Here is a 24,836-nt window from a genome sequence, read left to right on the forward strand (position 1 = left end):
GCTCTCGCTGCTTCCTCTCTCTTCATAGAAACATTTGGCCACCCGTTTGACATGCTGTGACACACGCGCCTTCCCCCAATGATAGACAAACCTGCGTCTTTGTTCCTGGCTGGGGCTCCTCGGCCGCCAAGTAGCTGTGTAAAAACTTGGGCAAGTCATTTCCCTCTCTCTGGACCTCAGTTTCCCCACCTGTCAAATGAAGGCTGGTGAAAGTAGGCTTTGGGCCATTTCAGCAACTCACTAAAAATCTCTCACAGAGAGTTGGAGGTTTACCTAGGGGTCCCCCACCCCCATTTCAAGCCCTGTAATACGCGGGTCCACTTTGGCCATCCTGGAGTTTTGGTTCCATCCGAACCTTCCTTTTTCAAAATGTGTTTGTTTCTAGAAGTCAGCTCGGGGGAGGGGACGTCGTGCCTGACGGAAGGGCGATGGGCAGAGCTTCGCTGGCCTTGGGAGCCTCCTGCAGGGACAGCAGAAAGAGCCAGGCCCTGGGGGGCTTTGGGGCCCCCTCTTTGTCTTGGGCAGCCACCCCATGAGCCGGTCGACCAACGGGCTTGAGAGCAGACTTCTCTCGGGGGGTCTTCATCACTCGCTGGTATCTGCCAGTGCTGGGGCAGGGAGGGCACAGAGGCGCCAGAGAGAGTCTGCTCTCAAGAGGTTGTCCTGCACGGTGCGGTTCACAAGGCAGTTCTTAACCGCCCACTGTGTGCCAGGCATCCGCAGGTGCTAAGGATGCAAAGCAGAAAGGGAGACGATTCCTGCCCTCAAGGAACTTGCGTTCTACTGGGCACTCAACAAACATTTATTCCACTGGGTGCCCACAACATTCAAGGCCCTAGGCTGGGGACTGAGGATCCAAAAGCAAAAAGGAAGCATGTTTCTGCCCTCCGGGCCCTTCCTGACTCCCCTTTGCCACCCCCAGGGGTGGCTGTAAAGCTGAGTTGAGGAGGGTAAGGAGACCAGGTGGCCTGTTAAGTGGAGCCCTAAGCTTGCAGCCAGAGAGCTTGAGTTTCGAAGCCTCTCGCCTCTCCTGTGAGCCTGGGCAAGTTTCTTCCTCTTTCCTGGGCCTCAGTTTCCTTCTGTAAAATTAGAGGATTGGGGTTGGTGTCTGTGCCCCTGCCAGGATGCATAGCCTTAAAACTCTACAGGCTTGAGTTCCCCAAGGAGGGGCAGATGCTTTGGCACCCTCCCAGCCCTCAGGGAGGGCCGATCTGCCTGCCATCCTCCCTCTGCCCAGTGGGTCTTCCCCAAAGCCACCTGTAGGAAGCAGGATGCCAGGCCTGGCATTCTCGGGAATCCTTGCCCTTGTCTCATCCCCTGGGCCAGAAGAGCTGCCGAGGAAGGCAGTGTCCCAGCAGGGGGGAGATAATTAACACTGGCATCGTGGTCTCTTGTGGGGCGCTGTGACATTCAGATGTCGCGGCAAGGATGGAATCATCCGGTCAGAGCATCCTGCCCTTCCTCCAGTGCTTGCCCAGAGGAAACCAGACCCTGGAACCTGGTGGTCCACACTGGCCACCTCTGAGGACTTCGGAACCCTGGTGCAGTGGCCCGAGTCTGGGCAGAACATCAGGGCTGGAAAGAGCCTTAAGGATTCTGTGGCCCCTTGTACTTGTGGGGAAACTGAGGCCAGAGGCTCCCTGGTGATTTGGTGAAGGAACTGAGTCTCGACCCTAGATGTCTTTGATGTCCAGGCCCAGGGCTCTTTACATTTTACCAAGATTGCTAACGCCCATTTGGAGGACCTGAGAAGGGGGGTGCTTGAGCTAGGAGATGTCTTACAACAGGGAATGTCCAAAATAGGGGGCTCTTCAGAATGTAGAGGCCTTGAAACAGGGGACAGTAGACCTGAGAGGGCCTCAGAATGGAATATTGAAGCTAAGAGGGACCTCCATCATCTGGCAAGCTGCAGGTCCCAACATCCCTGGTCTGTGACCTTAGATTCCTGATGGTTGCTCTCTCACCTTGGGACTGACCTTAAAAGGACACCAGAAGTGACAGCTTCTGGCAGAAATGGCCACTTGACTAGAGACCCTGCTCTCTCCCTCTCTCTCTCCATCACTCCCTCCCTCCTCTCTCTCTTCCTCTCTCTCTCTCCCTCCCTCCCTCTCTCCTCCTCTCTGCCTCTCCCTCCCTCCCTCCTCTCTCTCCCTCCCTCCCTCCTCTCTCTCTCCCTCTCTCTCCTCTCTCCCTCTCTCTCTCTCCCTCCCTCTCTCTCTCTCTCTCTCTCTCTCTCTCTCTCTCTCTCTCCCTCTCCCTCTCCCTCTCTCTCTCTCCCTCCCTCCCTCTCTCTCTCTCTCTCTCTCTCTCTCTCTCTCTCTCTCTCTCTCTCTCTCTCTCTCGCTCTCTCTCGCTCTCTCTCTCCCTCCCTCTCTCTCTCTCTCTCTCTCTCTCTCTCCCTCTCTCTCTCTCTCTGTCTCTCTCTCTCTCTCTCTCTCTCTCTCTCTCTGTCTCTCTCTCTCTCTCTCTCTCTCTCTCTCTCTGTCTCTCTGTCTCTCTCTCTGTCTCTCTCACTCAATTGGTCTTGAAGTTTTAAAAATTGCCAGGCAATATGTCTGGCAACCAATGGGCAGGCACTTCCTTGGCTCTGACATTTGCCATTCTCAGGGCACTGCATTATTGAAGTCAACACCAAGCTATGCTTGGAGCCGGTAGTGATCCCTCTCCCCAGATTGTGGATCCCCCCCCCAACTCAAGCTTTACCTTTCCTGCAAGCAAGTTCTGATGAAATATGGGGAGTTCAGAGGGACACCGATTGGTGCGTCCCAGATGCTGGTGGTCCCACCCCCTTCCTATAATTCCCATCATTTTGACCAGCACTGAAGCTCAGAGTTTTTTCCATTCTTCCCCCCCTCCCCCTTTCAGGCCTTAGTTGGTGTTGCCTTAGTCACTAGAGGTCCAGTTTCTCCTGGGCTCCTTGGAGCGTCCTAGGATCTAAGCGATGGAAGGGGCCCCAAGCCAACTCATTCTAGGGATGGGGGATTGGGCTTGGGTCCCAGAAGTAACATAATTGAGCCAGATTCAGAACCCAGATCCTCTGATCTCTAACCCAGGCCTCTTTCTAGAGGTTCCTCGGCTCCCTTTTCACTTTGCCATTGAAGCTAGCAAGGCAAACACTGGTTCCTGGTCTGTTGCCAGTCCTTGGCCATGGAGGTAGAAGGATGCAAAAGGACATCTTGTCCAACGATGCCTTTTGCAAAGGAGGAAATGTGAGCCAAGAAGCCCAAACAACTCTTGAGCCCTTTCTTCACCATCTCTCCTAGTCCAAAGAACTGGCTTGGTTGCTTGGAGAAGGGTGACCTCAAAAAAACAAAACAAACAAAACCCTAACCCTAACTTCGAGCCAATTTCTAACCCTAACTCTCGTGGTCTCCGTTTCATCTTTAATACGAGAGGATTGGACCAAGGAGAGGCAAAGTGGTCTGCTGAGAAGATCATTGTCTCTGGAGGCAAAAGTGTTGGGTTCAAATTCTTCCTTTGTCCCTCCCTGCATGACCCTTGACCAGCCACTCCATTTTCCTCCTCTGACAAATGGGTGGAGAGGGGCAGAACCTCTGCAACTCCAGCTAGTCCCGGGTCAATGATCTGGTGCTGGAGTTTCTCTGAGAATTCTTTCCAGCTCTACCCTTTCTCGGCTTGTTTTCATCCCCGCTTCTCTTCTCCAGTCTAACCTTGAATCGGATGGTCTGATGAAAACTTCCGGATGTCACCCTCCAGTGTCCTGCCCCTAATTGCAATCTCCTGGTTCCATTGTAAATTTACAGTGTATTCTTCCAAGAGTAACTCGTACGTGTCCAAGGCTTGAAGGCTAAGGGAGATGCCCTCCCTAACAAGGCGCGAAGTTCTCTCTCACTCGGGGATCAGGATCTCCTTCGTGCCTGCCAGTTCCGCAGGGTTCCCAACCCGGAGTTAGTGCGGCCTGTTCCCTGGTGGCCAGCCTGTGCCCGGTGAGGCTGCGGCTTAGACCTAGGGCGTACAGTCCGCGTCTGAAGGTTTCCTGGCGGGCAGGAGGGCCTCCCTGGGCATAATCTGGCACGAGCTTTGCTGCTGAAACGAAGGGGGTGGAGTGCTGGAGGCGGAGCGGGGACCAGGAGGGGCATCCCATTAGGGCAGGCAGGAGCTGTCCAGCAGCGGAAGACTTCCTGGGGCGGGAAGGGGGCAGGGCTTGGTGACTCCCGAACGTCCTTCTAGAGCTGGGATTTGGGCATCCATCCAGTTACAGCCGCTGAAATGAAGAACGCCAGTGAAAATGTAAAAACTGGACTTGATGGGGCTCCTCTCCCTCTCTTGGTTTCCCCTCTGCCCCGCCCCCTTAGCTAGCCCTTGGGACTACCCGGATATCCGGGACCCTCTCTGCTAGCAGCATAGGGGCTTTCGTAGCTGGCAAATCAAGCCAAGAGGGGGTTTCTCCCTTGGCCTCCCGCCATCATGTAGATGAGCGCAGGGCGTCTGAGGTGGGGGAAGGACGTCCGGAGGGAACGATTCCCCCCACACTGTTCTGGGCACGAGATTCTTGAGCACCTCGTGTGCTTTTTCATTTCTTCAAGGAGGAGGGAGGTTGGAGAGCGTTTGAAAAAGCTACCCTGGGCTCCCTCCGCCATCCGTGCTCAAGTTAGCAACCTGCCTGGAGAGGGGAGCCAAGGGGCCTTCTTGAGCCCAGATGTAGTCCCAGCTGCGCCGCGCCCCCTTTCATTTCTTCACCTGTTCCCAATGACTCGAGGAAAGCTCAGCCTTGGCCTGGAGAGCTTTAACCGCCCTCCATTGTTTAAACGGACGTCAAAGACCACAATGGCCGCCCCCCGCCTCCATCTCGGGGAAACATGGTTTTGGTTAAGGCGTGCTGGCTCCGGGCATGCTGGGGTCCCTCGCAGGAGCAAAGCACCGACCCTCCTTTTCTTTCGCACGACAACCTGGGCAAGACTCGTCTGCTGGCCCTCTGCGTGTCCGACTTGTCTGTACTCCTGCTGGAAGCTTCTGACGCCCCGGAGCAGAGCATGGCAGGACGGCCGCCCAGCCTCGGCAGCCCGGTGGCCGTGCGCTTGGGACGTGACCAAGAACAAGCCTGTGGGGGGTTCTTTTCGGGTCTTCTGGACAGAAGCTTAGTGTTCAGGTGTCCAGAGCACTTGAATCTTCTCCTTTCCTTGGCACGAAAAAGCAAGCTGACTGGATTTCTGGATCCTCAGAACGGCCAAGGAAGCGCCTGTGAGCCCTGCGGCCCGGCTGGCCAAGGTGCTGCTGGGGCTACTCAAACAGGCTTTCCGGGCCTTCGGGAGAGGCTGGGTGGAAACCTTGGGGGGGGGGGCAGGACGTCCCCCGCCTCACCCGCGGCCCGTCCTTTCCTTCCTTTGGCTCCGGACCTGCATGAGAAGGAAGGAAACCGGCTTCACTGGAGAGCGAAGGTGGTGGAGGAGTTCCCCAGTCCGTGTGCAGGGGCTGACGGCATCTCCTCTTGCAGGACGCCCAGCTTGTCCAAGGCTCTCCTCAGATCACGTCTCCCTCCAGGCCCAGGCAGATGGCGGCGATTCCCATAAATGAGCCGCTATGCTCTCTGGGATACCATCCAGGAGCCAAGCAAATGCGCTGTGGTTGTGGTCACGGGGTGGGGGTGGGGGTGGCTTAGCTCCTTCCCTTCAAGTCCCAGCGAGCTCCTCATGGGCTCCCTCGATGGGCCCTCGTCCTGGGGGTCCTTCATTACTAAGCATTTGTGCAGCAATTCCGGACTCCGGCCTGGGGAGAGCAGGAATCCGAAGCCCCCCAGGGTAGCGGGAGCGAGAACAATACTAGTGTTGGGGCGGGGCGGGTCTGAGGCCGCATTCGAACCCAGTTCTGTCTCCACTTCTTGAGGCCGGACGCCGCTTCCCTGGTTTCCTCGCCTCCCCGGGGCCTCGCGGAGGGATCCAGAAGGCTGCGCTGCCCCAATTCGTGCTCTCATTTTCTTGCCTTTTCCCACAGTCTCTGAGTCTTTGGGCTCGCCAGCTGTGCCCTCCGGTGTGAAAATCTCAATGTTCTGCGTTGCCTCCGCAGCGGCTGCGTGTGTCAGGAAGCATTTTACGCTCGGCTTCACTCCCATCTCCGCTCTCCTCTCTCAGATTTCCTCCCCTCTCTCGAGAAGCTCCGGCCATCTCCCAGGCCCCGCCATTGGGGGGGGGGGTTGCCGGGGACACAGAACTGGGGAGTGGCACGAAGCCGGGAGCACCCCAGCCTGGTCTTCTCTCAGTTCTTCCCTCCATCTCTCCCCTCATGCCTGGATGGCCCGCAAAAGAGGGTGTCGGGGCGGGACGGGCCTAGAACAGGGGGTGTTGGAGTGGGGAGGGGCCTAGAACAGGGGGTGTCGGCGGGGAGGAGCCTTCGAGGTCTCCTATAGAAAAGGAATGGAGATCATGGAGGAGCAGTGACTTTCCCAAGTGCTCTCAGAGCAGGAGTGCAGCCCCTCATGGGTCCTGGGGCCCGGGCAGTCTCAGGCTGACGTCAGGGCCCCTGGGTGAGGGCCCCAGCTCCTGCACAGACACCACAGGGCTGTGGGAGGAAGTGAGCACTTCGCCACCGCAGGCCTGGCTGAGACTTCCGCGGGGCCCTGATACCTCTGAGGGCCGTGAGGGCTGCCCACTTGCCCCCCGACCTCCTGGCTCTTCCTCTTCTGCTTGAGCTCCCTTTGGCCAGAGCCTCCAGAAAGGTGGGTACTCACTCCTCCAGCCTGGGCCTGGGCGAGCTTTCGGAGCCGCGCTCAGAGCCCATCTCCGACCCTTAAAGCTGTGAACATCTCTGGGCCTCAGCGTTCTTCCCCTTCCAGCGGGCCAGGCACGGGGGACGTGGGAGACGGCTCGGCCCGGAACTTGCTGTAGAGCAGCTTAGAACTTGCGAGGTCAGGTGGGAGGACAGGACCCGAGGACCTGAGGTGCAGGGCCGGGAGGCCGCTAAGGGGCAGGGGGAGGGGAGAGGTCCTGGAAGACTTTTCGGAGGAGGAGGTGCCTTAGCTTAGAAGGAAGGAGCTTCGGCAGATGAGGGGAGGCAGAGTTCATTTCAAACCGGAAGGCCTGGAGAAGAAAAGGCCCCGGGCAGGAAGAGCTGCCCAGTTTGGTTTCCCCTTGCTTGGCAGTGTGCTGCTGTAATAACCGTGCCTTCAGTGGCTCGGGAAGAGGCGAGTTCGAATCTTGATTCACACACGTATTTGTTGTGTCTCCTCCCCCCTCCCCGCGGGCTCTCCCTTAGCTAAAATGTGGGGATCAGTAGGAGTGATCATATCGGGGTCCCGGGCTGGCCGAGGGCCGATGGAGGACAGGCGAGGAGCTGCCCCCCTTCTCCAAGCCGCTGGGCTATTTTCAGACTCGCAGCAGCGGGAGGCTCTCTTCTGTCCTTCCAGCCGCCCGGCGTTGACTCACCAGCCCCACTGGGAGCCGCTGAGCAGCAAATAACAGCTGGATGCCGGGGAAGGGCTAAATTGGGCCCATTGTCTCCGCCGCGGCCTGGGGGAAGGGGGGGGGGACTCAGGCAGCGCGGCCCGGCCAATGGAATCCATCCTCCGCCGATGTCCCAGCCCCGCCCTGCCAGGAGGTCCTCGGAGCCCACCGTGACAGTCAAGCAATTACTGCACTCCGGGCTGCGTCCACGGGTCGATAGCGGCGGCCTGCTCAGGCTTAGGGACGTCTGGGATGGGGGATGGGGGATGGGGGGCGTGGATCGAGGAGGAGATGCGGGGAGGGATAAAGAGAAGAGGAAGGGGAGCCGGAGAGACCCAGACAGACAGAGGGGAAGAATCAGGGAAGAGTGTTTCTAAGAAGAAGAGGAAGGAGGGGCCCATCGTGCCGCGGAATGGTCTAGGGCAGGGGTCCAGGCTTAGCCCCTGAAAGCGGGGCATCACGGGAGTGAGCAGAAGAAAAGCCTCCAATAGCAGAACGGGGGGGGGGGGCTGCCCACAGAGGCCGGCCTCCACTGGACATCCTCGCCGATCTCCCCGGGAGGCAGCAGAGCCGTCCATCAGGCCCTCGGGCCTCTGCTTGCCCTCTTTTTGGCTGTTTTGAACCTTGTTTCCAGATCCTACCGCATTGGCTGATCCATTCATTGATAGGCATCCGTTACTTGCCTCCTCTGGTTCTGGGCTAGAAAGAAAGCCCCGCCCCCACTCTTGAGCAGCTGTTTACCCTTCCAGTGGGCCGGAGGCTGAGCCAGTGGCCAGGCCTGGAATCCCGGAGCCTCGGCTCAGTCCTTCCCCAGACACTGTTGGCGGTGTGCCGGCCATCTCTTGCCCAGCTTCCTTATCGGGGGGTTGGCTCTGGCTTCTCAGGCTCCTTCCACCTTTGACGGGTCCTATGGGCTGCTGGGCCAATCCTCGGCGGTCCGGCTTGTCCTCAAGACATCTGGGTGCCCCTGCTGAGCGCTCCCTCCGCCCGCCCCGCGGGCTTTGTGCTCCTCTCTAAGGGGAGACGGGCCGCCTCGGGCAGAGTTTGAACTAGATGGCCGGAAGCGCTTTCCAGCTCAGAGATTCAGGCATTCTGAGACTGTCGGGCCACAATTTGAACCTCACCAAAGCCCAGCCCAGTCCGAGGAGCTGCCGCGCCTCCTCCTCAGGGTCTGCACCCACCCTGAAGCCATTTCCTTGCTGTTTCCTAGGAGACTCAAGAAGGCGATGGAGTCAGAGTGTATCTACAATCTTCTGCAGCTCCCTGCCAACGTGGAGCCCCGCGCGGTGGAGGAATTGGTACAAGGTAGAGGCTTCAGGAGAGGTCCGGGCAGCAGCCTTCTGGGGTGGAGTCACTCAGCGGACACGGACCGAATGGAGGGACCGAGGAGGGGATGCTGGAGTCCAGGATGGGAACACTTAGCTCCCATCTGCTCGTCCCCAGGGGGCGGAAGGGGGACAAATGAAGGGCATTTGCCAAGGAGCCCATTCAGGCTAGACATCAGGAAGAACTTCCTCACCATGAGAGCAGTCCAGAAGGGGGAGGAGCTATTCCTTGAAGGCATCCCTGAGGCTTTTCCTGATTCTCCCCAACCACCAGTGACATCCCCCCTTAATTCTGTTGTAGTCACTCGTCAGGTATTTATTCTGTATATGCTGATAGAGACACTTCTTCTCTCCAGCGATAGAATCAGTCCAAGAAGTTCTCATTCACCAAGCCTTTCTCATGGGCCAGGCCCAGGGTATGCAAGTATGATAGGTGAAATAGTCCCTGCTTGCAAGGAGTTCCTATTCTACTGGGGGAGACAGCACGAGCCCATATACAGATGTGTGTGTGCGTTCATGCTTTCATTATTTTTCTTTTATTCTGTGAAAGCTTTTGGAAGTACAACTATTGATAAGTGAGATTGTCCTAAGCATATATGGGGCAGCTGAGTAGTACATTGGATAAAGCACTGGATCTGGAGTCAGGAAAATATGAGTTCAAATCTGGTCTCTGACATTTCCTAGCTGTGTCACCCTGGGCAAGTCATTTAACTCCTTTTGCTTATGGCTCTTCCTCATTGGAACCATTAGTTTTGATTCTAAGACAGAAGATAAGGGTTTTAAAAAAAAGAAAGAAAACAAGTCCAGGAGTAGAGTTCATATTTCAACCCAGAGGTAATAGGGAGTCACTGGAACTTGTAAATTCTGCAATTAAGAATAATCCCTTTTGGTAGCTATTTGCAGAATGAATTGGACAGTGTAAGCTCCTTGAGGGCAGACCCTTTATTCCTGCCTTTGTCTCCCCAGGGTTTAGCCCACTACCTGCTCCACAGATGTTTAATAAGTGCCTGTTGGGTTGATGATGATAGTTGGCTCACCCTCGATGGAGTGAATCAAACAAAGGGTGGTTTGGGGAGGATGCCTTGTGTGGAGGTTGGCCTGAATGTCATCAGGAGTCTTTGAGCCTTTCAGATGCCGGCTGTCCTCCTAGCACTCCTTGGGGCCATGCCAAAGTGACGGCAGTGGGTTTTCATCTCCTTTCAGGCCAGGTCCTTGCAAGAGAGCCCACAGCCAGATAAAATTCCAGCTTTTCTGGAGGGAGAGGAACCCCGCCCAAGGTCACTCCTTCACCTATCTGAAGGGCCATCGTGGAAAAAAGGGAGGAGACACAGAGAGACAGAGCTGGAAGCCAATTGACAGGAGGTAGATTTGGGCCCAATTCAAGGAGAAATTCCCCCAATTTAAGAGAAAGACAGACAGACAGAGAGAAAGGAGAGGAAAAAAAGGAGAGAGGGAGAATGGAGAGATAGAAGAGAGACAAAGGAAGGAGAGAGAGAAGAGAAAGGGAGGAAGACAGACGTGGGGGGGGGGAGAGACAGATAGACAGACAGAGACAGAGAGACAGAGGGAGAGAGAGAGACAGAGAATGAGACATAGTGTGTGAGCTTTGGGAAGAACCTGAGCGTCAGGAGTCTCAAGTTCTAGTCCCAGACCTGCCTCAAGCTCTCAGGCTGACTTGAAGCACATCCATCCTCTCCCCTATGAGGGCCATCCGTGCAAGGAAGGGGTTGGCCCCATAGACCTCTGAGGCTCATTCCAGCTGTGGATTTCTGGGCTCACAGCTGGCAAAGCCCAGCTCCCCAAACCCCTGAAATTCACTGGCATTTCCCAGCCTTCCTCAAAGTTTTAATCAAGCCCAAATCTCTTGACTGTAATTGAGTTTCCACAGGCAGCTGAAGAGGCAATGCAAGTGTGAGCTAATCCTTTAAATGCGCTTTAATCAGCACAAAATGAGAATTAAACAAAGTTTTCTTAAAGGGAAAGTCCCCCAAGTCTCATTGATTTGGCCTTCACTGGAAATATTCTTATCAAACTGCAAGTTTTCTTCCTGCTTGCTTTTCCAGACAATAAAATCCACACTCTAATGGGAAAGCCTAGCTCTGCAAGGCTAGCAGGGAAGGTCTGAAATCCTTAGCATATCAGAGGCAGAGTGGACCAGGATCAGAGAACAGGGGGTGTCAGGGCTGGGAGGGGCCTTAGAATAGGGGGTGTCAGGGTTGGGAGTCTAGAACAGGAGGTGTCAGAGCTGGGGGGTTCTTAGAATGGGGAGTGTCAGAGCTGGAATGTACCATAGAACACAGAACAGGAAGTTAGTCTGGGGTGACATTTTCTTGACAAAGCTCTGCCTCTCCCCAATGATTCCCCCTTTCCTCACTTGGCAAAGCAGGTAGAACACTGAGCACTGAGCCCTAGAAGTAATCCTGGGCAAGTCACTTGACCTTTTCAAACCCAGACTTCCTTATCCCTACTTGTAGTACCTGCCCGAGGTGCTTTGTGAGGGCTCAAAGGGCACATGATTTTGAGTTATTGTGATTTGCATCTGAATGTGGTGCTGAGCTATGCCCAGGCTTCCTCCCCTCCTCTTTCACAAACCATAAGGCCCAGCAGCACTCACTTCCTCCTGAGGTTCCCATTGGCTCTTCTTGAACAATCATTTCCTCTCTTGGCCAGAATCAGGTCCAGAATGATGGCCCCCTGCATTGCTTCCTCCAGCCATCCTGCTTCTGACCCAGGGAGATCTCTAGCCCATCTGAGGGAATAGGGGAAAGGGAAAGGCCCTGGGCACTTCTTTATGAGGAAATTCCTTCTCCTGATGCAGGCTGACCCCTTCTTGTTTTAGAGAAAGGCCAGGGTCCTGAGGAGTTGTGGCCTGTCGGGGGCATAGCAAACAGGTATCAGAGGTGGGATTGGAGCCCCAGTCTTCCTGACTGAGGCCATCTCTCCAGCCATGATGCTCTCCCTGCTGCCTCAGTAGTAAGTGATATATTCCTAGATCTAGAACTGGCCAGTACCTTAGAGGGCAAACCAAACTGGACTTCTCTCACACATGGCATTCCTTCTGCCATCTCCCTTATGTGCCGGCTGTCACTCAGGACTGGAATACCCTCCCTTCCTACCTGATCTCATTCCCATTCCATCCCTCTGGCTCTTCAGCCTTCAATGCCTAGCCCCACTTTCTCTGTCAGTGTAGAAAAGAAGCCCTACAGGGCTGGAGAGTGACTTAGAAAACCACAAATTCATGCTATCTGTGTCATATTGTATTTTATTGATTTTATTCAATATTTCCCAATTACATTTTAATCTATTTGGCCCAATTTGGAGCCCCAAGTTTGACACCCCTGTTCCACCTGACTTCTTTCTGGGTTCCCCTTAACTGCAAATGCCCTCCTCCCAAACCACCTCTGTCCCACTGCCTTGTACTGATTTGTATTTATTCTGAATCTAATTATATAAATACTTGTCAGGTCCCTTGTTTAGGCAGCTAGGGGAGGCAGTGATAGAGTACCATCCCTGGAGTCAGGAAGAACTAAATTTAAAGCTGACTTCAGACATTTATAAGCCATGTGACCCTGGACAAGTCTCTTCATCCTGTTGACCTCAGTTTCCTCGTCTGTAAAAAGAACTGGAGAAGAAAATGGCAAACCACTCCATATTTCTGCTTAGAAAACCCCCAGTGGGCTCATGAAGAGTCAGACAGAACTGAAAATCGATGACAGGGTCTCCTCTGTTGGAATGTAAACTCTCTGAAAGCACGTATGCCTGGCACGTAGGAGATGCCTAAAAAATGCCTACAGATGGATCTGGTCCAACCCTCTGGCGTTACACAAGAGGAAACAGGCACAGAGGCAAAGCGAGGGCTCTCAGGTCCCCACAGACTATGGCGACCACTTAGGACGCCAAGGTCAGCCCTGTAAGCAAATATGGCACCATGACTCCTCCTTGCCAGTCTACTCTGTACTAAATGTTCAGAGCTACAAGACACTAATTCAGCCTCAAAATGCTTCATTGTGAAGAGCTGACTCAGGAGAATGGGACAAGTCATCTGGTTTCCTCATCTTACCCTTCTGTGGCCATGATGGTTTGGGAACCTTTCAGGGCTGTGCTCATGACTTATTATGCCCAAAGGTCCCCTTTTAAGGCTGTTTTCCGTCATGTAAAAGTCCATCCCCATTTTGGTTTACAAATGAAAATCAGACATGCCTGCCTTCCTGAGGAGTGCAGGGACTTGCCCAAGGTCACATGGTGAGTTAGTGGCAGAAATGGTCCCCAGACTGAGGTCTGCAGCATCTACCACATCTAATGGGTATTTTTCTTTATAGGAGAGAAGAAGAAATATTTACAGCCTGATTCTCGAAAGAACCCCAAATTCCAAGAGCTACAAAAGGTAGTTTATTTTCTCTTATCTGTGTTCCCCTACCAGAGCTAGAAGCATGGAGTGTAGTAATCAGGGAAGGCTTTCTTGGAGGAGATAGAGCTTGTCTCAGATCCTGATGGATGGATGGCCTTGTAGCTAGCTCATTCTCCAATATTCCCCTTACCAGCCTGCCACGGATTCTCAAATTCCTATCATGTAACATCCACCTTCTGCTTGGACACTTCCAGTGATGGGGAACTCACTACCTTGTATTTGTCTGAGGTTCTGTTTTGTTTTAAACATTTAAAGCTACAGAATGATACGATGATGTGGGTCAAACCTCAAAGCCTGAGAATGCAAGGTCCAAAGTTCTCTTGCCAAGGGAGAGAACATGTAAGGAGGTTCTACAGCCCCAAGCTCAAATAGGAATTGGTGTGGAGGTTAAAAAGGCAGCTGGAGACCAATTTGCAGATCCCAGCGTGGCCACCTCTTGAGTGTCTTGGTCACGGGAGGGGAGCAGGGGGATGGGGAGTCCTTGAGAGGACAAGATAGAGAAGAACATTTCTACTTTCCCTTGGAATAGATTGGAAATTTCCTCTCTGATTCTGGAATGAAGCGAGGCTCTCCACCAATCAGAAAAGAAGGATGCTTACCTAGCGGAGCTGGGAAAGAGATTCAGCCAGCAAGCCTTGGTTTCCCGAGCCAATGAAGCCTCAAGGGTGGTTTAAGGCAACACTGGCCTAGCCCCAGTGGGGTAAAGTCCTGGGAAAAGCTCCCCCAGCCTAGGTGGCAGGGGGCTAGGAGATACTCCCCCATTCTACAGATCTAGGACCAGTGAGAGAGGAATTCATCTCTGCCATTCTTTGCCTCCATGATCAGAGGATCGAAGATTCAGAATCAGGAGAGCTGAGTTCAAAGTCCAGCTTGGTCACTGACTAGCTGGGTGCTTCCCCCGGCTCTCAGCTTCCTCATCTGTAGAATGGGCCTCTGTGCCTGCTTATTTCTCAAGGTGATCAGTGAGACAGTCAGTCCCAAAGTCCTTTGTGAGTCTGGAGGAAGCGTGAGCTGTGGTCATGGCGGCGGCGCCGTTTCTCTGGCCCGAGTTGTCTCTGGGGGATCCATGGCCAGCAGGTAATCGTGTGTTTTAGGCTTCAGAGCTCCCCTCCTTCTCCTTCAGGGAGAGAGTAAACCCTGGCAGGGCTGACCAAGACTCAGTTAAGTGGAGTTAACCAGGCATGGGCTGAGGCATCCTGGAACGGCCCAAAAATGGGAAGCATCCCAGGCGTCGTCGAGGTTAGACAATGATCGATTCTAAAGGCTCTGGGTTCAAGTCAGGACCCTGCCACTAACTAGCGCAGTGACCCTGACCAAGTCACTCAAGTCTGCTGGGGCTCAGTTTCCTCATCTGGCAAATGAAGGACTTGGAATAATTGGGTTTTGGGGTCCCTCCTGGCTCTCACTCGATGGGAACACATGGCTCCCCCTGGAGTCTCAAACTTCCACTCTTTGGTGTCCCTTCCGTGAGGCCTCCAAATCCAAGAGTGTGGGAGACTCAGAGAATTGAGAGGATCCCTAGGAAGAGGGGCCTTTAGGGCTGGGTGGCCTAGAACAGGGGGTGTCAAGGCTGGGAGAGGCCTAGAACAGGAGGTGTCAGAGATGAGAAGAGCCTAGAACAGGGGGTGGGAGGGAGCCTAGTACAGGGGGTGTCAGAGGTGGGAGGAGCCTAGAACAGGGGGTGTCAGGGCTGGGAAGAACCTAGAACATGGGGTGCCAGGGCTGGGAGGAGCCTAGAACAGGGGGTGTCAGAGGTGGGAAGAACCTAGAACAGGGGGTGTCAGGGCTGGGGGGGCCTAGAACAGAGGATGCCAGGGATGGAAGGGACTTTCAATACCTCCTAATCTAACTCTCAATATTACGAAGGAGGAAGAGTAGCTAGATGGCTTAGTGGATGGAGAGCCAGACCTGGAGATGGGAGGTCCTGGGTTCAAATGTGACCTCAGATACATCTTAGCCGGGTGACCCTGGGCAAGTCACTTCACCCTGTTGCCCAGCATCTTCTGCCTTGAGCTGATGTGTAAGATGGGCTTTCAGACAAAGTAAGCCAGGAGGAAGTGGAGGTCTAGGCTTTCTGCTCGTCAATACAGGGCTGAGGCAGGCTCTGGTAGTGCTCCCCCTCGCAGGGCTGGGCTCGCCGGTAACAAGAACAGTAACCCTAAGGCTGAACCCGATGGCACTTCCATCCATGTTCTCGGCTCCTGGCAGCCGTCCTGAGGCGGAGGCTCCCAGCGTTGCTTCTGGTTGACAGCAGACTTGGGGTGGGGAACGGGCTAGTTGGACCAGGTCTCTCAAGTTCGGTTCCAGGCTCTGTAGAGTGTTTTAAGGCTTGCAAAGTGTTTGACAATCTTGAACACCTTTGAACAACCACCCTGGGAGTATCCCCGTTTTGCAGAAGGTAAAACTGAGGATAGGAGAGGTTAAGGGACTTCTCCAGGGACACTCAGCTGAGCTCTGGGCATTCCTGTGGAAGTCTGGCCTTTCTCTTTGGGGCTCGATGGGATGAACTCCAGGCCGTCCGTAAGCAGGACCTCTGGAGCCCCCAGCCTTGACCAGGAATGCGTCCGTGACTCCTGGGCTCTTGCTCTGGCCGGTATCGGCAGGGCTTCCCTTTTGCAGAATTCTTGATTCTCGGAGCTGCATGGGCTCGCGGGGCAATTCCCACACTTCTCCCGGATAAAGTATGACCTCCGCCATCTTCCCTAATCCCTGACCCATCCTCTCCCCTGAGCTGGGCTCCTTCTAGAGATGGGGTGCTCACTCCTTGTCTGCTGTCCTGCGGCTCTCCCGGGGCTTGTCCCCCCCTTGTTTGAGCCGGAGGCTGCCTCCCTGTAGCTTCTCCCATCTATCGATGCCTCCCTGTGCAGAGATGAAGGCGGTTGCCAGGGAGAGCGGCTCTGGGCAGCTGGGGATGAGTCACGGCATGCTAATGAAGTTGCTGAAGCAGCGAGATGCCTCCTTTTTGTGCTCCGGGCCCCAGAGCTCCCCCGTGCTGAGCGGCCGGGATGGAGCCCCCTCCTCGGTTCTGGGCTCCCCTCTCTGCCCCTTCCCTCAACGATGACCCATGGTGAGGAACGAGGGCTCCCCCAAGCCCCTTCTTTCCTCCATTTACCCTGCCCAGAGGGGAAAGTTCTCCACCCACAGATTGGGTTTAGGCCTCCCTTCATGTGGGCAAAGGAGTCCCCAGATCCTATCCAGATCTTCAAGGGACTAGAGGGGGGCAGCAGCTCCACATCCCACAGGGAACCCGCATAAACAAAGCGAACACTGGAGAAGTGAAAGCCCAGGAAGCCCCCTCCCTGCAAGCTGTCCTGGGAAAAGGCCACTCAGGGTAAGGGATAGATGGGGACGAGACAGCCTTGATCTCGCCTCGAGGGCAGCAGAAACACAGCTCCGGCGCGGCTCTCCTCCAGCTTGGCGTGGCACCTGGCACGGGGCAGAGGCTTCAGAAGTGCTTTGGACTGATGGCCTGACTTGGCCAGGGGCTCTCCCTCTCCTGGAGCCCCATATTGCTCCTTAGACTCTGCCCTGCTCCCAAAGGGCTGCTTTTCGGTTGAGCCCCGCCATTTTGGAATCCCTTCTGGTCCCGGAGCAGGAGGAAGCCCCGATTTCTTGGGTTTCTCAGTTCTTCCTCCAGGCTTGACCTGGAGTCAGGAAGCACCTCCAGAATCACTCCTGTCTACACTGGCACGTCCACGAGAGAGAGAAGGAAGGATCAAGTCCTGTCCTTGCCTGGGGGGGGGGGGCATGCAGGAAGGGTCGCTGAATAGATGCTTGTGGAGTAAATATCTTCTGCGTCTTCTCTATCCCCCTCACCGAACCCACACCAGGCCGAGCTTGTGGGGAGAGCTAAATGCAGGGGGATGGACTGAAGGGTCAAACGTGGCAGTGGAGAAGCCCTCGGGAGCCTCTGAGGGGCTCCCTTTGTCAGGGGTGGGTTGGGCGTTGGGGATAGTGATGGGGGCGGAGGCGTGACTGAGGGAGAATGGGGTGGGGTCCTTCCCCAGGGCTGTCCACGGAGGGCCAGATCTCTTCCCTCTTTGGATCTCCGCGAAGGGCCCCAGGGACAGAAATAGAAAAAGGAGCCCGTCTGTGCTCTGAAGGACTCCATCCTCTGACTGGGGAAGACAGCACATGGGGGAGGATTTCGTCCGGGGGGACGGAGGGAAATGCCCAGGGTCCAGCTCTAGGGCTGTTGGAGTGGCGAGTCCTTGAATTGTACCTAGCGTCTGCCCCGTGGGAGCAGCCCTCCACGGGGGAAAAGAGGATCTATCCCCAGAGCGGACAAGGGAGCCCAGGTTCCCTCTGGCTGGGCTCAGGATTAGGCGGTCAGGATCTGTCTGGGAGGGAGAGCCGCTGAAGGACCCTGGGGTGGGCCCTGATGGGGCCGCTCCTGTTGGTGGCCTCCGGATGCCCCCGCGGGGTCAGGGCGTTCGTCACTAACTCCCCAGCCGGGCAGGGCTGGACTAGCACGTCCTTCCCGGCATTAAGACGCGCTCCTTCCCTTGGTGTGTCTGGCAGGTGTTGATGGAGTGGATCAACGGCGCCCTTTTCCGGGAACACATAGTCGTGCAGAACCTGGAGGAAGACCTGTTTGATGGGCTCATCCTGCATCATCTCCTGCGTAAGTACTGATGGAGGCATCAGTCTGGGCTTGGTGGAGCAGGAAGGAGAGCGCTGGGTCCAGCCTCTTCTCTACAGACGAGGAAGCAGGCTTGGGAGCCCGAGATGCAGCAGGGGAGACACAATCCCGACGCTGTCCCTTCCAGCCACGTGACCTCGGACAAGTCCCGCCCCCTTTGTGGGCTCCAAGGGTCCCGGAACTACACGGGAAGGATGTGAGAGGCCATTTGGCTCCACCCCCCAGTCTCATTTGGTAGATGAAGAGACTGAGGCTCAGAGAAGAGCCTCGAGCAGCCCTAGGTGGGAGTGAAGCTGTACCCCCAGGCCCCCTTTTCCCCTTCCCGTGGCCGCCTTGTTCCTCAGGGTCCTCCTTTGTCAGATGAGGGTGCTCCGGCTCCCTGAGCTCTGAGTCCCTGATCCGAGGACTCACCTCGGCAGAGCTGGGTCTGGAATCTGCGTCTCTCGGGTTCTGGCGCCTGCACGATCCTCCCCTGCTGACAAGGAAGTGCCGGGGCGCTTACCGGGCGTGCCTGGGCTCGGGACAGGCTTTCCAGGAAGGGGCCACCGCTGGGATGTGGCAGGGTGGCGCCCTCCGTGGCTATTGGTTTCCCGGCAGCCGTGGGCCGCGGGAAGGAATAGCAGAACTCCAAGAAGTCAGAGCGGGAGCCCCTGAGGCCGGCCTCTAAGGGAAGCAGCTTAGTCGATGGCCATCCTTCTAACTTCTGCTTGAACCCCTCCAGAGTGGGGGAGCTCACTTCCTGCGAAGCGGGGCCCATCCAGACCAGGGTCCTCCACGGCTGATTCTGAACAGAGGCGAGGTGCTCAGCCGCGATGGGCCTGGGTTCCGAGGCCCAGCCCTGCCCCCATAGTCTGTGCCCAAAGAGCCTCCCTGCGCCGGCTCACTTCTTGGCTTCCCTCTTTCTTCAACACCTCCAGAGAAGCTCGCGGCCGTCTCGCTGGAAGTGGAAGAGATCGCCTTGACGGCCGGCAGCCAGAAGCGGAAGGTCACTCTGGTGCTGGACGCTCTGGGCCGCTGTCTGCAGCTGGAGGAGAGCGCGGCCAAGTGGAATGTGGAGAGTAGGTGCTCCCCGGCCTGTCGGCGGCCTCGCTGGGTCACAGCTCAGGGCAAGGGCGGCGGGAGAGTCAGGGAGTGACCCTAACGCCCAGCCCCCTGCCAGGACCCAGAGGGAACGCCCCTGAGTCCCCGCCTCCCCCCCTCCCCCCCATTGGACAAGCAGAGCTCCTCTTTGCCCTTCGGAGCCGGGCCTGGGATTTCACGGGCGGTCTCACCCGGACTTAGAACAGGGGTAACTGGGCAGTGCTCGGCCCAATCACATAGCCGGCACAGACCAGGGTGCGGCTCCACCAAGTCCCCCTTCTTCAGCCTCTCCTCCCCGAAGGAGACAGAAGGGAGCGTGATTGTTCCGTTCCTTGTTTTAGAGGCAGAGGGGACGTTTTGAACCCTGATCCCCGGGCCTATGTCAAGGGGACTGACCCTGTTTAATACCAGATAGGGGGCAGCCGGTTCACTGGCTGTGGCATAGACCATCACCAACTTGCCAGTGGTCTCCAGCACTCCAGGTTCTTCTTCCACTTCAGGGCCCAGAAGAGAGCACACAGCACACAGCACACAGCTCAGAGGGACTCCCCATTTACTTTGCTGGGATGATCTGCCCCCTTTTAATGCACTCTGAGCTTTCATTCTGGCTTTGATGGAATCCACGCTATTCCCCTGACTCATACTGATCTTGTGAGCCACTAAGACCCCCAGCTTTTCTCCCCCTCTGCCTCTCACCATCTGCCTTAGGATCAATACTGTGGACTGGTTCCGTGGCAAGTGGTAAGGGCTAGGCAAAGGGGGTGAAGTGACTTGCCCAGGGTCACACAGCTGGGAAGTGTCTGAGGACCTCCCATCTTTAGGCCTGGCTCTCTGACCACTGGGCTACCCAGCTGCCCTGCTCCAGTTCTTTTTATAAAATGTGGACCACCACCAGGCCCTAACCTCCCCTTCCTTTTACTTATTTTATTCTGTCTGATTCCAACAGGCATCTTCAATAAGGACTTGCTGGCTACTCTCCATCTTCTGGTGGCCATGGCTCAGCACTTCCAACCAGACTTGGCCCTCCCTGCAGATGTCCAAGTGGAAGTATTAACCATCGAGGTAATTGGAGGCTAGCGGAGACCAAGGTGTCCCCCTCACCAAATGTGCCAGGGAGCTGGCATGCTTTGCTCGCTGCTCACTCTGCTGCCTTACTTGATCGTCTGCCTGAGAGGGCAGGCTTTCAGGGGCCTGTTTCAGCCATTCCAATCACCAGGACCATTAGCACAGGGCCCGCTTCCTTAATGAGGCCCCTGATTACTCTGGACCACAGCTAGGTCTCCCTGGCTCATGGCTCCCATCCCCTTATTGTCCGGTGCGACAGCAGCAAGAACACGATTTGGACCCAGCCGACTTGGGCTCCGATCCTAGCTCTTCCATGTGGGCCATCTCAGGGGAACCACTTTCCCTCTGTGGGCTTCGGTTTCCTCATGTGTAAAAAGAGAGAGTTGGGCTGGATGACTCTCAGGGTCAACTCCAGATCCAGATCCCACCTTCCAGGAGCTTGTCTCCCTCTGGAGGGAATGGCGTGTGCCCAGGATCATCCCAGAAAGGAGTGAGGAGAAATCTAGAGAAAGCACTCCAGGAAAATCTGGAGAGGAAGAGAGCTCTTGTAGCTGGGGGAAATCCTGGAGGAGATCTAGGAAGAGGAAGGAAATGAGCATGTCTGGAGGCATGGGGCCGGGGCGGGGGGCCGCCTGTGTGATTGCTCCAACAGCCTGCTCGCTGGATGCGGATGCTGGGTGGACGGAGGGGAGCGACCTGGAAAAAGAACAAATTTAATCCACCCTGTGGAGAGTCCAATTTCTCCTGGGAACAACACAGAGCCAAAGATAGGTTGAGTATGGACAGACCTATGTGTTAGGAAGATGAATTTGGCCATGAGTTTCTGCCACGTGAGTCTGGAACAGAAGCCACCCCCTCTGGAATGAGAGCTCTGTAGAAGGGGTCGCCACTGTAGAACTGGAACCTCAGAAGCTATGTCGTCCGCCCCACCTTTTACAGATGAGGAAACCAAATCCTAGAGATGAAATGACCTGCCCATGGACACCTAGAAGGTGGCTGAGCTGGGATTTGAACTCAGTGCCCGTCTTCCTTCCCACAGCACCCCATGGCTCCACTAATGGTGGGCTGCACACAATGCCAGGCTGGGTGGCTCTTTTCAGGCCACTGAGCTCCCAGGGGTTTTGATGCTCTCCTCCTCTCTGGGCCCCCGGACGCTTACTTCCGTCTTTCCTCTTCTTTGCCTTTTAGAGCACCAAGAATGGCTTAAAGTCTGGGAAGTCTGTGGAGCAGATCACTGGCTGCAAGTAAGCAAGCAGGGGAGGCACTGGCTGGGACGTGGGTGGTGATCTCACAGAAGGGACCGTGAGGCGCAGAGAGAGGACATCAGCGGAGCAGGGACAAGGATCCAGAGGACAAAGAATGCCGCGTGTCCAACGCCAGCCAAGAAGAATGAGGGCTGGGAACTGTTTCAGCTGGGGCTGCCACTGGGAGATGGGCTGCGACCTTGAAGATCAAGGGGCTTCCTTCCAGCTCTGCCCCTTCCTGCCGGTCCTGAGGGGCTTCCTTCCAGCTCTGCCCCTTCCTGCCGGTCCTGAGGGGCTTCCTTCCAGCTCTGCCCTTTCCTGCCAGTCCCGAGGGGCTTCCTTCCAGCTCTGCCCCTTCCTGCCGGTCCTGAGGGTCCTCGTGGCTCTTCCCCCGTGCTCTAGGGCTGGCTTAGCGCTGCCATTTAGTCTCCTAACGTTGTCTCCTCGTCTCTGAGCGTCTTGGGTTCTGCCATCGAGATGGGGGTGACAGGGGCGCCGCAGCGGTGCTATGAGAGTTAACTTTCTGCGCTTCTTGATCACGGCTCTCCCCTCTAGCCTTCTACTGGCCCGAAGGCTTTTATTTCCTTATTGACTGAAGCCCTGTCTAGGAGGAAAGTGAAGGGACCTCCGTTCTGCGTGCGGTCGCTGGCCTGGCCAAGCCCTGTGCCCGTACTTCTCCATAGAAGGGAAACCCATAGTTTGTTTCCTGTCGGCAAGAACTAGCACGTCTGCTTTACAAATGGGGAACTAGACAGAGGAAGTGACTTGTCCAGGATCACACAGCTAGTAAGAAGGGGTAGAGCCGAGACTTAAGCCTTAGGCTTCTGGTCCACAGTTGTCCCCGGATAGAGCCGTCATTGATCAGCTGAGAAGTGGGGGTTTCTTAGAGGAAGGCTGGATGCCGAGGGAGGCATCACAAGAATTCGTCCCCCCTTCTGGCCTTTTGGCAGAAGGCAGTCCTTTACCCTGAGCCCTCGACCTCCATTGGCGCCTCCTGTCCCCCGAGGCTTGTCCCAAGGGGTGCCTGATGGACAGCCCCCTCGTAGAAGCTGCTGGAAGGGCCCGGAGCCCCAGGAAGGATGGCTGGGCTTGTGCTGACTCCAAGCTTTGCTTAAGAGGCTTCTGGCTGCTGGGCTTCCCGCTGCTCCGAAGTGTGGCCCACAGGGGGAAGGTCGGAGGGGAGTGCAGATGGGCCGTTAATGGCTTTTTCCTTTTGTCTTTAACAGGGATTCGGATCAGCAGTCAAGTAAGTCTAACCCCCATCCCCCCAGCTGGGGAGTGGGAAATGGCTCTCCATTCGGTGTCTGTAGCTAGAGAAATACACGATGAACCAGCTTTCCTTGCACTCCATTCAGCTCTGCCTACCCAGCCTTTATGGAGGGCCTCCGGGGTCCCTGGGGAGAGAGGCAGGGCATCACAGAGGGCAGAGAGCATCCAGGAGCCGGGTTCAGCCGGGGTTAAATCCTGCTTCTGTCGTTTTCCATGCTGTCTGACTCTTCATGACCCTATTTGGGCTATTCTTGGCAAAGATACTGCAGGGCTTGGCCATTTCCTTCTCTAGCTCATTTTACAGATGAGGACACTGAGGCAAACAAGGTAAAGTGACTTGCTCAGAGTCACACAGCTAGGAAATGTCGGAAGCCAGATTTGAACTCCTGGCTCCAGCTCCAGCACCCTATCCCCTGCACCACCTAGATGTACCTATACTGACCAGATCCCTTGTCCTGTCAGTGCCCCAGACCAGTCTCCAAGACTGTAGGTCACAAATAGTGAGTGGATTTTTTATAAAGGGAATTTACATACTGGAAGGTCTCTGCTCTAAAAAAAATCCTAGACTTTCCCAAATTCCTACAATGCTCTCAGGCTATGTTGAGCGTTGATGATACAAAAGCAGAAAAAACAACCTGCCCAGCTCCTGAGCTCAGAGAGTGTCCAATGGGGACCCATTCAGTCTTTCTCCTTGTTTCGCACACAGCTCTCGGGGGTCCTCCTGTCTAGCTGTCCTCGTGGTGGTGGGATGTCCCGGGAATGCAGTGGTCTCAATTGTTAGGAGACCCAGGCTCCCACTGGGAAATCCCTCCTTCCCCTGGGCCTGTTGCTCCCCTATAAAGTGGGCTGATCATTGTTCATGACCTGCCTCTCAGGGCTGTCATGCCATGGGATTCCAATGAAGTAGTGGCCACAGAGAGCCTCATCGCTGTGTCAGAAAGTGGAGTCAGTTGTCTTCCCAGACTGGAAGGATCGAATCTCAGAGCTAGGAAGGACCTCCGGGGCCTCTAGCCCAGCTCCAAGTAGATGGAAAGGTCCCAAGAAGCCATTAACCGGCTTCTACGAGGAGCTTCAGGAAAGGAGCTCCTTCTCCTGCTGGACACTTCTCATGGCGAGCAAGATGGAGCCAGGCTCCTGGCCCAGGCATCATAGACCAACTTTGCTAGCTAGAGTTTCCCGTCGCTGTCCAAAGCAACAAGCAGACACCTTCTGATCAGTCCGTGGCGGAGCTTGAGGAACGCAAGACCAAATAGGTGCAACTGCTTATGATTTCTAGTCAATGTCTCTGTCCAGCCTGGCTCTAAGAAAAGAGCATGATCTCCCCATTGATCTCTGTCCTCCCCCTAGATCCGAGGTTAACTAGTTAATGTTCACGTTGTTCCTTTGATTGCTTTGGTTCTGAAATACGCTTGTATGAGACTTTCTGGTCTGCACAGTATCAGCACGAAGGACAGCCACAGACAAACGTCTTCCCTCCACGGGATCATCTACCCAAACTTGTGCTGCCATGTCGTAAGCCCCTAACAAGCATTTGGCTGACTGATGGCTAAAGCCGTAGTTTAGCCTTCCAGAACCTGGAATCACCTCTGGGCCATGATGAGGCCTCAAAGCATGATGCTGGTGAAGGTGAGGGACAACATCAGGGAGTCACGAGTTCAGCCAACTCGGCTACCCTTCTGGTGCCCGGAGTTCTGACCAGTCCGGCTGCTCGTGGGCACGTGCATTATTCCCCACAGAGAACCTGAGCTCTACGGATTGGATTCTTCTTTGGATCTCTCGTGTAGCTTCCTGGAATATCCTTCGACATTCAATAATGTTGTTGCATGAGTGAGTGACAAGAGAGTAAGTGAGAGGATGAGTGCTGAAGGAATTGTTAGTGGCTAAGTGAATGAGTGAGTGAATAATTGAATATGTGAATGACTGGGCAAACAAGTAAAGGAATATAAAAGGTGAATAAATGAGTGAATTAGTGAATGAATGAATCAAGAAATGAGTGGATAAGGGAGTAAATATTTGAATGTATGAAAGGAATATGTGAGTTAAAAGAGGGAGTGAATAAGTAAATAAATGAGATTAAATTAATAAATGAACAAATAGATGAATAAATGAACATGTGAATGAATAAGTAAACAAAGGAATACATGAGTTGAATGAATGAGGGAATAAATAAGTAATGAGGGAATAAGTGAGCTAGTGGATGAATATGTGAATAAATGAATGGAGAGAAATAAATGAGATGAATGAGTGAGTGAAGAGTGAGTGAATAAGTGAATGAGTTAGTCCATAATAGAACAATGAACATATGGGTGAATGACCAAATAAACGAAGCAATAGATGAATGAGTGAATGAATGAATGAATAAGTGAACAAATAAGAGTTAATAAATGAACAAGTAAATAAGCGAAT

The 24,836-nt window shown here is 54.9% G+C and overlaps 1 protein-coding gene across 5 annotated transcripts in view; it reads left to right on the forward strand.

The window, feature by feature from the left end:
• The first annotated feature begins 6,322 nt into the window (after positions 1-6,322).
• PARVG (parvin gamma) overlaps positions 6,323-24,836 on the forward strand; it is a 28,916-nt gene continuing 10,402 nt past the window's right edge. Inside the window, exons 1-8 of one of the 5 annotated variants that reach the window (XM_016425589.2) lie at positions 6,323-6,673; positions 8,608-8,702; positions 13,042-13,106; positions 17,652-17,754; positions 18,690-18,830; positions 19,799-19,914; positions 21,106-21,161; positions 22,388-22,407. In XM_016425589.2, the coding sequence (XP_016281075.1) occupies positions 8,624-8,702; positions 13,042-13,106; positions 17,652-17,754; positions 18,690-18,830; positions 19,799-19,914; positions 21,106-21,161; positions 22,388-22,407 (580 nt within the window). In that variant the 5' untranslated portion in view covers positions 6,323-6,673; positions 8,608-8,623. Of the gene's footprint in view, positions 6,674-6,699; positions 8,703-9,925; positions 10,085-13,041; positions 13,107-17,651; positions 17,755-18,689; positions 18,831-19,798; positions 19,915-21,105; positions 21,162-22,387; positions 22,408-24,836 lie in introns of those variants that run through there. The other 4 variants (XM_007502781.3, XM_007502776.3, XM_056797500.1 and 1 more) reach the window with 4 other exon arrangements.

This window comes from Monodelphis domestica, chromosome 5 (genome assembly GCF_027887165.1).
Source record: "Monodelphis domestica isolate mMonDom1 chromosome 5, mMonDom1.pri, whole genome shotgun sequence".
In the NCBI taxonomy this organism is placed as follows: Eukaryota; Metazoa; Chordata; class Mammalia; order Didelphimorphia; family Didelphidae; genus Monodelphis; species Monodelphis domestica.